Raw genomic sequence first — 13,462 nt, 5'->3', positions numbered from 1 at the left:
CCCCGTGGGACCCAGGTCGTACCTCGACACCCAAGGCTGGACCCCACGTCCAAATCTCGCCATCACAGCCCCCCAGCTGGCCGGCATACCCAAATTTTGAAAGGGGCAACTTTTGCCCGAGGCCATCACCCATGACCTCTCCATGTCCAAATCCCGCAGCCCGGGGACCAATCCCCACCATGGCTGCTCCAAATCAAGTTCCCATTGTAATTTTATTTTAAATTTTATTTTACAAATTTTCATTCCCACTGCCAAACCGCAGCTGCAGGGAACAACCTCTACCACCGGTTGTTCTGCCCCTCCCTGCAGTTGATCCAAATTCCCTACAGGGACCAAATCTCCAGAAGCTCTATCTCCCGATCCTCCAAGATCCAAATCCAGCCCGGAGCCAACACACTCCCCCAACTGGTTGTCCAATTTTGGAGCCTCTGTTTCCAAATAGCAGTGTACAGTGAGCGTCCCCTCGGTCATTCCAACCACCTCCTCGGACCAACTCACCTCTTCCCCCAGACTCCTTTGGGCCTGAACAAGCTCTACCTCCATGGGACTGTCACAGGTCTCCAGCCGCTGGATCAAATCATCCTCATCATCATCATTTCCACAAATCATTCCTGGCCCCGCCAGGCTTTGATCAATATCCCCAATAAATACCTGGTCCGGCTCCATTGCACGGACCCCCAAAAACTCTACCCCCTCTTGCTCCGCACCACCGCCCTGGTGCTGCACAATTCCAAATTCATCCCCCGGTTGGGGTGTTGTGACATCCACACGGTCCCGATAAACAACCAGGCCAGAATGTGGGAAACATTCCCCATTACAACTCTCACATTCCAAATTTCCTTCCCCGCTCACCTGTGGACACTCCCTGCTCACCTGTGGACACTCCACGTTTACCTGCAGGCATTCCCCATCTACCTGTACACATTCCCCATCCACCTGTGGACATTCCCCATCCACCTCTGCACCTGCAGTCTCCCTATTTACTTCAATTGCCATCCCCGGTGCAATTCCCAATTTTGCCATTCCCTGTGCAATTCCCTGCTCGTGAGCAACATGCACATCTGCATGGGCCGTACTCTCTCCTGTTCCCAATCTAGCTTCCCCCTCTTCAGATTCAATTTTATCATTTATTCCCCGAATTTCTGTCAGGTTTCGCTCACCCTGTGGTGTCATGTCTCCCATATATTTTCCCAATCGCTCATTCAGTCGTTCATAGTGGGCCTTCATGTCTCCCCGAATTACTGCAAAGATTCGCTCATCCTCGGCCCTCTGAGCATTTATTAAATTTACTATGGTCTGGAGATCTATCGGGGCCGTCCCAGCGGCGGGGAAAGTTCCAACACTATCCTCCATATCCCCCATTTCCGGCTCACTCCCGACGCTGACGGAGGCCTCACTGCGCACCTCCATTTCGTCGACCTCCGACATCCGCCTTTCGGAAGGTTGTTTCCCGCGCGCGTATTTATTTTAATACCAAAAACACAATTTAAATTTGACGAAGACGCGATATCGCGCTCCGTATGCCCAATTGATAATTAAATTTCTCCGCCTCGCCTATACAAATTTTGCGTTCGAACGTCGGACGCAATGTACGCCCGACCGTGTCGATGTCTCGCCGCGGACAAAAAAATTTGTCCGACGGGTTCAAATCCCACTCCTGACACCACTTGTCGCGTGACTACCCTTGGTGAACACCGTAGGGTAACACGGATGACCGATTGCGAGACTTTACACTCCCGAGGCGAAAACTCAATGGCGGATTCAAGCTCAACACAAAGTTAAACGCGCGGGAGGCCAGACGCAACGAGCTCCACAGCCTTATCTATTAAAATGAAACACCCAGGAAACTGCGTTCAAATATGTACAGAAAATAATATAAGGATTTATTATTGAAAAGTAATAACAGTGAAAAAAAACACGCGCCGGTAATACTAATAACTAAATCGGGACGTCCCCACACGACTGATATCAAACACAAAACGAGGGAGATTAATTACGAAAAGAACACGTCACGTCGTTCAAAATGTACGCGGATTCGGGCTTATCTGGTCTTTCGTCGTCTTTGTGGCTGCCGTCCAACACCGCTCCTTTCGGCCCGATCGCACACCTCGCTCCAAGTTCCACGGCCCTCTGCGTCCGCCTCCAAGCGCCACCAGGCCTCGTCGGTCCAACGGCCCACACACACCACGAGCTCCTTTGCTCCAACGGTCCACCGCAGGGCTGCACGAAGCAACCAAAACCAAGTGCCAACTGCCAACTGCAACGAGCTGTGGTCACGAATGTTCAACGAACCGTGTCCTGTGCCAACTCCGACGAACTGTGCAACGCACCGTGTCCTGTGCCAACTGCCACGAACTCTGGTACGGAACTGTAACAACGAACTCTGCGACTCAACTCTCTCAACTCTGGACTCCACTCGAACTCCCGAAATGGCGTCCGACCGTCGCCTATATTGGTGGCCGATGACGTCACATTGGCGCGCTCCTCAGCCAATCATAGCCTCCCAACTCGCCCAGGTAACGCCCTCTGCGGCCTGCGACTCCTGACATCTCCCGTCCGTGACCCCGCGGTCCTGGTGTAACACGTGCCAGCGAGGTTGGTAGGCCTTTGAGGTGCGCAGGCGAGGTTTGTAGGCCTTGGAGGTGTAAACGGTGGCGGTGTATTGTGGCGGTGTTCTTGGCCTGGTGGTGCCCATTTATTACGAAGTCAATGTCAGGGAAAGGGAATTATTTAATGTTGCACTAAGGACCTAACTAATGTTTATGTGGTTTGCAGTGCCATAAAGGACAAAGGTTTGATTACTAGGTGATACTCACAGGGGCGTTACCTTTAATCCCTCACTATTTAACACTCGAATCTCCAGGTAGATCCACACTCATACATCTTACCCCGACAACCGCCTGAACATCAATAACTTATTACATGTAGAGTCCCTGTCACGACAGCCGAATACCTACCTATTCAGATCTACCTAGCTCTAGATGTTGCATTACCAAATTCATAACAATATATATATACTTATATATATATATATATATATATATATATATATATATATATATATATATATATATATATATATATATATATATATATTGTTACGGACACGACTTAGATGTTGCTTGACCGAGCGGAATGGCCGCCGTGTACGCGCAAGTTACCCGATTACACTCGAACGTTGGCCGAATCGCGCTATGCTAAATCAATGAAGGAAAAGGACACAACGGCTGGGATTAAGGCAACGACACAAGGGGTACAGTTCTCAAGACCTCCGGAGGAGGATATAATATTGGTTATGCAGAACGGTTAGATTACACGGCAAGAGGTAAAGCACAGAAAGATAAGCACTTAGACACAGTCTTATCTTATTCCCGACAGACCACAGACAAACGGGACAAGACTGACTTACACGGGGATTGATGGCAGGGGAGGGCAGGCAGTCGATAGCTCAAGGTGCACCTTGGCTCAGGGGCAGAATCGACCCGGTCCGGTCTAGAGATGCGGGGAGGTATCGTCGCGCTGGAGGTGGCGTCCTTTTCTCTCCAAGCTGAGGTGCATCTGACGTCACCTCCGTCTTCCTGCGCATGCCCAGCGGGGAGTGACACGCCCTCGCTCGTTAGCTCCGCCCCAGATGGAATCGGTCCGCCGCTTCTTATTGGGTGCGGGGGGTTACCGGGCTCCGCCCTTGACGAGGAGCTGACAGTGAGCCCCTGCGTGGTAACCCCGTCGGAGCACATGTTCAATGGCGGCTAACCAAGCCGGAGTGAGGACGCGCACTCCCCGCGCCGCCGCCGCCGCTGTTGTTGTTGTTGGTGTTGTTGTTCCATGAGGAAGAGATGCGGGGAGGTATTGGGAGGTCCTAAACTTACTAATGGTGCCATACAATCACATTCTGGTGCAACGAAGAGTCAGAATTAATGGAAACGAGTCCTTAACTGACATAGACTAAGAATAACTAGCAAGATGTCCTATAGTTGTCTACGTGAGATGCGGTGAACCTGGGTACGACATTTAATGGGGGGAAAAGGGGAAGGTCGGGCTACAGAGTGTTGTTTACAGATAATGGGACTAGGGAATGGGGGATTGGGGATAGTTGGGGAGTATTGGGGAAATAGGGGAATATTTACAAGCGGATATGGATGGAGGCCAAATCCCATATCCGCAACAATATATATACTTATATATATATATATATATATATATATATATATATATATATATATATATATATATATATATATATAAAAAAATATATATATATACTTATATGTATGTATATATACGAGGGGCAGTCAATAAGTAACCATAAAATATGTTTCACGACTTGTTTATTGCAGGTACGTATGTGTGTAACAACTGTTATTTTTCAACATATAATCTCCATTGCGTTCAATGCATTTTTTTCCAGCACTTTACTAAGGCCTGGATTCCTCTAAAAAAAATTATTTTGGCTGCTTGTGTAGCCATTCATGCCCTGCCTCTTGGGCCTCTTTGTCGGATCGGAAAGTGGTTCCACCAAGCGCCTCTAAGTAGCCCAAAGATGTGGTAATCCGAAGGGGCGAGGTCTGGCGAGTAGGGTGGATGAGGAAGACACTCAAAATGCAAGTCCTCGATTGTTGCAGCTGTAGTGTAGGCAGTATGGGGCCGAGCATTGTCATGCTGCAGCAAAACACCGGTAGTGAGTATTTCATGATGTTTTGATCTGATTGCTGGTTTCAGATGATTTTTAAGGAGGTCGCAGTATGATGCACGGGTGACTGTGTTCCCTCTGGGAATGTGTAATGTTCTGTAAGTGGGCCTCTGCTATCCCAGAAGAGCATCAGCATCACTTTTCCAGCGGACGGCTGTGTGCGGATTTTTTTGACCTTTGGTGAAGTTGAATGGTGCTCTTCTGCCATTGATTTACCAGTTTAGATTATCACACCTGAAGAAGTGAAAGAACGGCACCACTCTTTGCTTGCCCTCTTCGTTTCTGGCTGAAAGTAGTGGACCCAGCTTTCATCCCCAGTCACTACGCGCTGTAAGAAAGCATCGCCTTCTGTTTCGTAACGTCGCATAAGTTCTTCACATGCGTCCACTCGCCGTTCTTTCAGTTCGGTTGTGAGTTGTCTAGGCACCCCCACCTTGCAGACACTTTGCGGAGCCCCAGCACGATGTGAATGATATGGTGGTCTGAACCATGGCTAATGTTCAATTCGTTGACCACTTCATCCAGTGTAATACGACGGTTTTCCCTTAGCACGCGCTCAACTCCTGCAACCATTTCTGGTGCATCGGCTGTGTGAGGCCGGCCCGAGCGAGCAGCGTCTGCCACACTGGACACTCCACTTTCAAACTTCCTGCCCCAGTCATACACCTGCTGCAGCGATAAACATGCGTCACCATATTGCATCTTCATTCTGCGATGGATTTCACTGGGATTCACACCCTCACTTCTCAAGAAACGGATGACAGAACGTTGCTCCTCCCTGGTGCATGCTTCTAAGGGAGCCGCCATTTTGGAACTGCTCTACTGACGTCATACGCTCAATGTTGCCAGATCTAAAACAGGCAAAACATGACTCTTACCCATAGATATAACGTGTGTCGTCTACAACTACACACATTACATTCTCGAATTTATATCTCCATTTTGAGGTTAATTATCGATTGGCCCTCGTATATACATATATATATATATATATATATATATATATATATATATATATATATATATATTCCCAAGTGTGTTTTCATCACACTGATGCATCATTATATGAACGTGATGCTTGACTTAGTATACCATCCTTTCTTGCTTTATAGGAACCTTGCACTGATCTAAACGTAACACTACATGTAATGAAAGTGTTTAGTAGGGTATGAGTGGGAATTAAACAGATTTCTACATGCAAGCAAACATTTTATGCATGCAAAGAGCAAAGATTGTTTAATTAATGAGAGGAGAAGATCCTTCTTTTTCTGCTATATTTGCTGATATACCATACTCTTTACTGATTACATATCCATTGCTAGTCTGCCTGCCTTCCTCATATTTGCCATCCGCAAACGCTTCTCAGTGCTGCTGCAATGCCACATTCAATGTTGTGGTTTCAGCAAGCAAAGCATGAAGCAAAGCATAGACAATGCACTTTGTAACAGACGACACAAATGTGCTGTTCAAAACAAAGGCGAGTCAATATGGCCCATTCGATAACGTTTTGGGCTTGAGTTATTGTTATGATTAGCACAAATGTTTATGGTAGTCATCAAGATAGTATTGGGGTTCTGTTTATGGTTGGGGTTGCTAAGTAAGCCATCAGAAGCAAACGGTTTTCAGATGATTGGACAGAGCTAAATGCTATTGATCTTATCAAACTGGGATTTAAGATCTGAAATTGCTGTTTATCATGTTAACTTTACTGAGTGTGTGTATATGTTTATGTAAATGTTTATGTATATGTATGTGAATAAATATATATATATATATATATATATATATGTGTGTGTGTGTGTGTGTGTGTGTGTGTGTGTGTGTCTGTCTGGTGATGGAGTGATGGAGGTACTGGGTGTGTTTGTATCTGTGTCTGTTTGTGTCGCAAAAGTGACCAGACAATTTCATTAAAATAATACATGATGACATATACTTATTTTTACATAGGAGACATGTTCAATCATGAGTAAGCTAAATGCCAAATCCTCAATAATTCTTCAAAAGTTTTTTAAACAAATGTTATCATTTTATACTTGTTTAACCCGATTTGATTCCATGAATGCTTGCAATTATTGATAACACTCTTGGTGACAGACTTTCAAACAAAAATTCCTCCTCATTTTTATACAGGATCGAAGCTCACGTAAGAGCTCGGTGACGGATATTAAATAAAAAATATTCTCGTCCCCAGATCTGTATATCCACCAAAATCGAATCAATTCTTCCTTGTCAGAGATCCAACCTCTTCACCAAATTTCTTCCAAATCAGTGCATAACTTTTTGAGATACCCCGCCCCCAATCACCTCGCTGATCTTCTTTGAATCTCAATGTTGTATCGATTTTTACTGGAACAGTGTTTGTCTGTCCATCCATTTGGACTGATGTACGTATGTCCTTCACAAACGTCCACCAATCAGAACTGAGGATCTGGTCACGTGACAGGGGGACGCATTTGGTAGTCATTACAGTTTCATATTTTACTGAAAGGAAATATAATAACCTTCTGTGGAACGTCCTGGGATCCCAGCACGTGTCGTAGGGTACGCAGGAGGTTTCAGAAATTCCTCCATACAATTGAGTAATTTTGAGTACAATACATAATAATAATAATAATATAATAATTCATTTATTTTGTATAGCGCTTTTCCAGAAGCCCAAAGGCGCTTTGACAGAGTGGAAAACATAATGCATAACAATACATGAAAACAACAATTGCAAAAAGACAAGAATCAAGAAAACAAACAGCAGCGATATACGGCATATATATAAGACAAGAATCAAAAAGACAAGACAAGAATCAATAGGGAAATATTTAAAGCAAAAGGAGGGAGAAGGAGAAGAGATAGTCAGGGGTTAAATGCTGTGGGTTGAATGTTGAATGCAGCGTTGAACAGGTGGGTCTTTAGTGATGTTTTGAATGTGGTGAGTGAGGAGGAGTCTCTGATGGTGTGAGGTAGTGAGTTCCAGAGGGTGGGAGCAGCGATGGAGAAGGCCCTGTCCCCCCAGGATCTGAATTTGGTCCGGATGGAGGGGGTCAGGAGGTTGGTACCAGCAGAGCGGAGGTTGCGGGTGGGAGTGTGTCTGGAGAGGAGGTCAGCCAGGTAGGATGGGGCCAGGTTATGGAGGGCTTTGTATGTCAAGAGGAGGATTTTGTACTGGATTCTCTGGGGGATGGGGAGCCAGTGAAGCTTGTAAAGGACGGGGGTGATGTGGTCACGGGTCCGGGAATGAGTGAGTAGACGGGCAGCGGAGTTCTGAATGTATTGGAGTTTATTGGTGATTTTTGAGGGTGAACCATAGAGGAGGCTATTGCAGTAGTCCAGACGGGAGGTGATGAAGGCGTGGATGAGGGTTTCTGCAGCCGTGGAGGAGAGGGATGAGCGGAGACGGGCAATGTTTTTCAGGTGAAAGAAGGCTGACTTTGTGATCTGTTTAGTGTATTTGTCGAAGGAAAGGGTTTGGTCAAAGATGACGCCAAGATTCCGGATGTGAGGGGAGGTGGATACTGGGATACCGTCGATGTTGAGGGCAAAGTTATGGGTGGATTTTGTGAGCGTTTTTGGGCCAATGATGATTATTTCAGATTTATCACAGTTAAGCTTGAGGAAGTTGATTTGAAGCCAGGATTTTATTTCAGTGATGCAGTTTGTCAGGATAGAGTGGGTGTCGGTGGAGACGGACTTGGTGGAGATGAAAAGCTGGATGTCATCGGCGAAGCAGTGGAATTGGAGACCATGACGGCGGATTAAGTGACCGAGCGGGGACAGGTAAAGGATGAAGAGGAGGGGGCCAAGAACTGAACCTTGGGGGACACCTTGGGGGAGGGGAGCAGTGGGGGATTTGCAGTTATTGATGGAGATGAACTGGCATCTGTCAGAGAGGTATGATTTAATCCAAGAGAGGGCAGTGCCGGTGACGTTAAAGGTGGATTCAAGTCGGGTGAGGAGGATAGTGTGATCGATGGTGTCAAAGGCAGCGCTGAGGTCGAGGAGGACGAGAATGTTGAGGTTGCCAGCGTCAGAGGAGAGGAGAAGGTCGTTGGTGATTTTGAGGAGAGCAGTTTCAGTACTGTGGTTGGAGCGGAATCCGGATTGGAATGTTTCATACAAGTTATTGGCAGAGAGATGATGTTTGAGTTGAGTGGCTACAGCGCGTTCCAAAACTTTTGACAGAAAGGGTAGGTTGGAGATGGGTCTGAAGTTGTTTAGGGTGTCAGGGTTTAGACCAGGTTTTTTTAGAATGGGGGTAACAGCAGCAATTTTGAGGGAAGGTGGGACGATGCCTGTAGACAGGGAGGAGTTTATTGTTGCAATGATAAGTGGAGAGAGAGCAGGGAGGGAGGCTTTGACAAAGCTGGAGGGGATGGGGTCAAGAGTGCAGGTGGCAGTTTTCATTCCTATGAGGAGTTCAGAGAGGTCAGTAGGAGAGATTGGGGAGAACCGAGACAGGGGATGGCAGGACAAGGGGGGGCAGGTGGTTGGAGGGGGAGCGGGTGCGGCGGTGGTCAAGCTGTTGTAGATGTTGTCAATTTTGCGTTGGAAGAAAGAGAGGAAGGAGATGCAGTTGTCTACTGTGAATGACTGGGTGGTGGTGTTCAGGGGGCGGAGGAGTTTGTTTATTGTCGAGAAGAGTGCTTTTGGGTTTCCGGAGCCAGAGTGGATAATTTGAGAGTAGTAGGCAGAGCGGGCGCGGGAGAGGGCATCTTTGTAGTGTTGTATGTGGTCCTTGTAGGCTTGGGAGTGAACTGTGAGACCCGTTTTATTGCGGAGTCTTTCAAGTTGGCGAGCACGAGTTTTCATCAGGTGGAGTTCAGGGGTAAACCAGGGAGCAGAATGGGTGAAAGAAACTGTTTTGGTTTTTACAGGCGCAAGCTGGTCAAGGCAGGAGGAGAGAGTGTGGTTGTAGTAGTCAGTGAGGTCGGAAGGGGTGTGGAGGTCAATGAAGGGAGAAGTGGACATTTTTTCAGAGAGGGTGGATGAGAATGAGGTAGGTGAAAGAGCGTTTAGCTTACGGAAGTTGATTGTGCGATAATGCCTTGGTGTTGGGGCGGGGATGTTGATGGTCAGAGTGATGGCTAAGTGGTCAGAGAGGGTGAGGTCGGAGCCATAGAGATGGTGCAAATTTAATCCAGTGGAGCAGACAAGGTCCAAAATGTGACCACGGATATGGGTAGGAAAGTCGACATGTTGAGTGAGGTTAAAGCAGGTGAGTAAATCAGTGAAGTCAGTGGTTATTGTGGAGTCAGTGGAGTCCATGTGGATATTGAAATCACCAAGGAGGAGGATTGAGGGGGAGAGGGAACATAGCTGGGTCAGAAAGTAGGAGAAGTCAGACAGGAATGATGGGTGTGGTTTGGGAGGGCGGTAGACGACAGCCATGACTGACTGCGTGTGACCAGAGAGTTTTAAAGCCAGGTGTTCAAATGATGGAGCAGATGAGATGGAGATGAGGTTGGTCTTGATGTCTTGACGGTGGATAACGGCAATTCCACCACCTCGGCCCTCCGAGCGTGGTTTATTGACGTAGGAATATCCATTGGGTGTGGTGAGGTTGAGTGTGTAGTAGTCCAGAGGTTGTTGCCAGGTTTCGGTGAGACAGAGAAAGTCCAGTTTGTTATCCAGGATGTATTCGTTCAGGATGAGGCATTTATTGTTGAGGGACCGGGTGTTGAACAGGGTGAGCTTGATGTTGTTTTGAACAGCAGGGATGAATTCAGGTGATTTAGCCAGGGTTCGTAGGCAAGAGGTGCGATCGTGTGGGTTGCTGTGACCAGGTGCGCTGGGACGAAGAGTGAGAGTGCGCTGAGCCGACCAGAGGACGGGGATGGAGTGACCTGATTGCAAATAAACAAACTTGCGACCGGAGCCACGGTGAATGTACCTGGGTCGTCGGAGGAGTCCATTTGATTTGATGGCAGAGATGCATGATGGGGTGGAGCGGGTATTGAGCAGAAGAAGCCTTGCGGCGGAGTACTTCAGAGCCATGCCAGGCAGGAGCGAAGGGACGAGTACGAGGCCAAGGTCGAGGAGGCAAAGCGGCAAACGCAGCGGCAAACGCAGCGGCAAACGACTGCAGCCGCTAATCAAGACCACAGCGGCAAACAAGGCCACAAGGCCACCGGCAAACAAGGCCACGGCCACAATCAACGGGAGCGGGCCTTTCGAATTCCGTATTCCGTACCATCAAAAGCAGATTCCGTTATCCAGCCGGAGAACACGCGGCACGTGCGGGTGTGAAAAGGCAGGACAGGTGTGAGATGTCAGGTCAGAAAGGTAGAAGCAGACCCTGTACATCCATCCAGTCGGAGAAGCGGCGAATATGCAACGCCAGCGTCCTCTCGCAACCGAACCCGGAAGTCAATCCGGGGGGAGGAGTTTAGGGGTTCAGGAGGAGTTCAGGGGGCGGAAGTCAATCCGGTTACATAATTGTATTGAGAAATTCCTCAATACAATTATGATTTTGAAATGCGATCGACACGGACCTTGCTCCCGAACCCGGAAGTGAACAGATGATGACGGTTCGCTGGTTTGATAATTTCTCAATACAATCGTGATTTAACATTATATTTGATATATTAATACTATTGTAGTAATTTGTCAAGGGGGTTAACAAGGAGAGATGCAGAAAATAGGGCAAAATGGAGAATATTGTCATGGGGACCACAAGGCTAACCCCCGCTCTAGCAGGGAAAATGGCCTTAAAATGCATGTTGTTGTTGTTGTTGTTGTATTGTAGTAATTTGTGATTGGAATAAAAATACGGAGATATTGAGTTTAAAGCAGAATGAGGAAATGACGTAAGGGTTTCCATCCATGACCTTTGCAGATTCCCCATTTGCAATTTAGCCTTTTACTGGATATAGCAACATTCAGACTGGGTACGTTTTTTGTCCAAGTCCTACACGAACCTGCAGTCGATGCCTGACGTTCGACTGAAGGTGGCACAGGAATGTGGAATTTATTCAAAAAAAAATTAATACTTATATTATTTGCTAATATAATGGTATCCATACCAAGGTCATACTATCCTCTTCAACTAAAGTATCAAACAAGCCCGGTTACTCCGTTTTTAGACTATCGGTCTTGTTTTCTCTATGCTGCCATGAAGAAAGCAATCTTTGTTGTCTAGATGCAACTTTTTGTAAAAAATCTATGGGAAGATTAAGTTAATGGTAAGAATGGGGATGTAGTATGGGAATGTAGTATGGGAATTTTATAATCAATATGGGACATTTTCATCTGCTTCTAAGTGCTGCATTGTAATCTGCAACACATGAGTGGATGACACAATGAACAAGCCATTTTTTATGGAGTTTGTACAAATGAGAGTGGTATCAATCATAATTTGTATTGGTGCACATAAATTGCTTATACACGAGGCATGCTTGTTCGCAAAAGATTGTCCTGATAATTGGGTATTTGGTGTGGTTCACAGTGGAACAGAAACTTAGCAGGACAATTGGTTTTGTGTATTTTTCTGCAGAAAAGCAATTGCACGAACGGGGCTTCAACACCTAACTGCAACTCCACCAATCCCACAAGCCTCATGGCATGGACCGGAGAGAGAACCTCGGAGCACTGTCGACTGGAGCGTGAGTTTGTCACTGTCATATTTACGAGGCATACTTTGAAAAGTTTTGTGAATAACTGTCATATTTATGAGGCATACTTTGAAAAGTTTGGTGAATAACTGTCATATTTATGAGGCATACTTTGAAAAGTTTGGGCTGACAGGATGGCCTAGAGGTGCGCACACTCGCCTCTAAGCTGTCTAGCCTGGGTTTGAATCCCAAACCCAGCTATAAACTGTCAGTTCAGTGTTTCACAGGCAGGGTGATTCATCAATGTGGGTGCCGTCCCTCGGATGGACATTAAACTGGGAGTCCCGTCTGCCAGCATGGGTTGGTGGACGTTAAAGATCCCATGGTGTCCTTCGCAAAGGGTATGCGAGTATCGCCGGCACCATGGCCAAACTCCAAATTCCTGCCCTAACTAGGTGAATGTCAGGCCTGGCAAGGCCGGTTTGTGCCAGACTTGTGCCACGCTTCCCCCGCCGACCCCACAAGGTGGGATAATAGTGGCCGTTAAAGTTTAACAACAAAAAAAACTTTGAATAATTTGATGAAGAGTTGCTAAAATTTTAGACAACTCTTACTTAATTTGATGGAATAGGATCAACACAATACATGTCTGCCTGGTTTGACCACAATACAAGAACAGTGGTACCTCTTTATCTGGACATCCAAATAACGCAAGACCCATTATCCGGGAAAAAAATCATGACCCCAAAAAGTGGTGGATTTTCACCAAGTAATTTTGCACTACTTTTACGCTCACTGAGGTTGGCAGTGGTGTTTTTCGTAGTCAATTGTGCCTCTGGAGTCGTATGCAAAAAAATCCGGTGAAAACAATGTTTTTTGTGGCCAAATCGATACAACAACATTCATTTTCTCTTCTAAAAGTCAAGCATGTTTTCCGAATATTTAAGTTTATTAATTCAAAATTGCTCTTAAAAATGTTATCTTGAGATAAAAGACACAGAAAGTGCTTTTGCGAAAAACCCAGATCAATGAACTAAGCAGAGACAGAACTTGGCCCAAGTGACTTGGCCCAAGATACAGGACCCGAAATTCCACAGTGCAAAACAAATCTGGGTTCCAGTAGTTATAAGTGTTAGCGTTTGGGTACAACATAACAAACGACATCAATTTTTTTTTTTAATTGACGACATCCATTAACCAGAAATATTGTTTATCCGTCAAAGTCGAATCG

At 46.3% G+C, this 13,462-nt stretch overlaps 1 protein-coding gene across 10 annotated transcripts in view; it reads left to right on the top strand.

Annotated features, from left to right (window-relative positions):
- LOC137429041 (diacylglycerol kinase iota) overlaps nucleotides 1-13,462 on the top strand; it is a 687,154-nt gene that overhangs the window by 281,447 nt on the left and 392,245 nt on the right. For all 10 annotated transcript variants that reach the window (XR_013623429.1, XR_013623428.1, XR_013623427.1 and 7 more), the window contains one exon: nucleotides 12,174-12,282. Coding sequence is in view for 6 of the 10 variants with exons in the window: in XM_078777713.1 (XP_078633839.1) it covers nucleotides 12,174-12,282 (109 nt within the window). In the remaining 4 variants the exon portion in view is untranslated. The remainder of the gene's footprint in view (nucleotides 1-12,173; nucleotides 12,283-13,462) is intronic.

The sequence above is a fragment of the Myxine glutinosa genome, chromosome 1, assembly GCF_964187855.1.
Source record: "Myxine glutinosa chromosome 1, kmMyxGlut1.1, whole genome shotgun sequence".
NCBI lineage: Eukaryota > Metazoa > Chordata > Myxini > Myxiniformes > Myxinidae > Myxine > Myxine glutinosa.
This window is presented reverse-complemented; position numbering and strand designations above follow the sequence as displayed.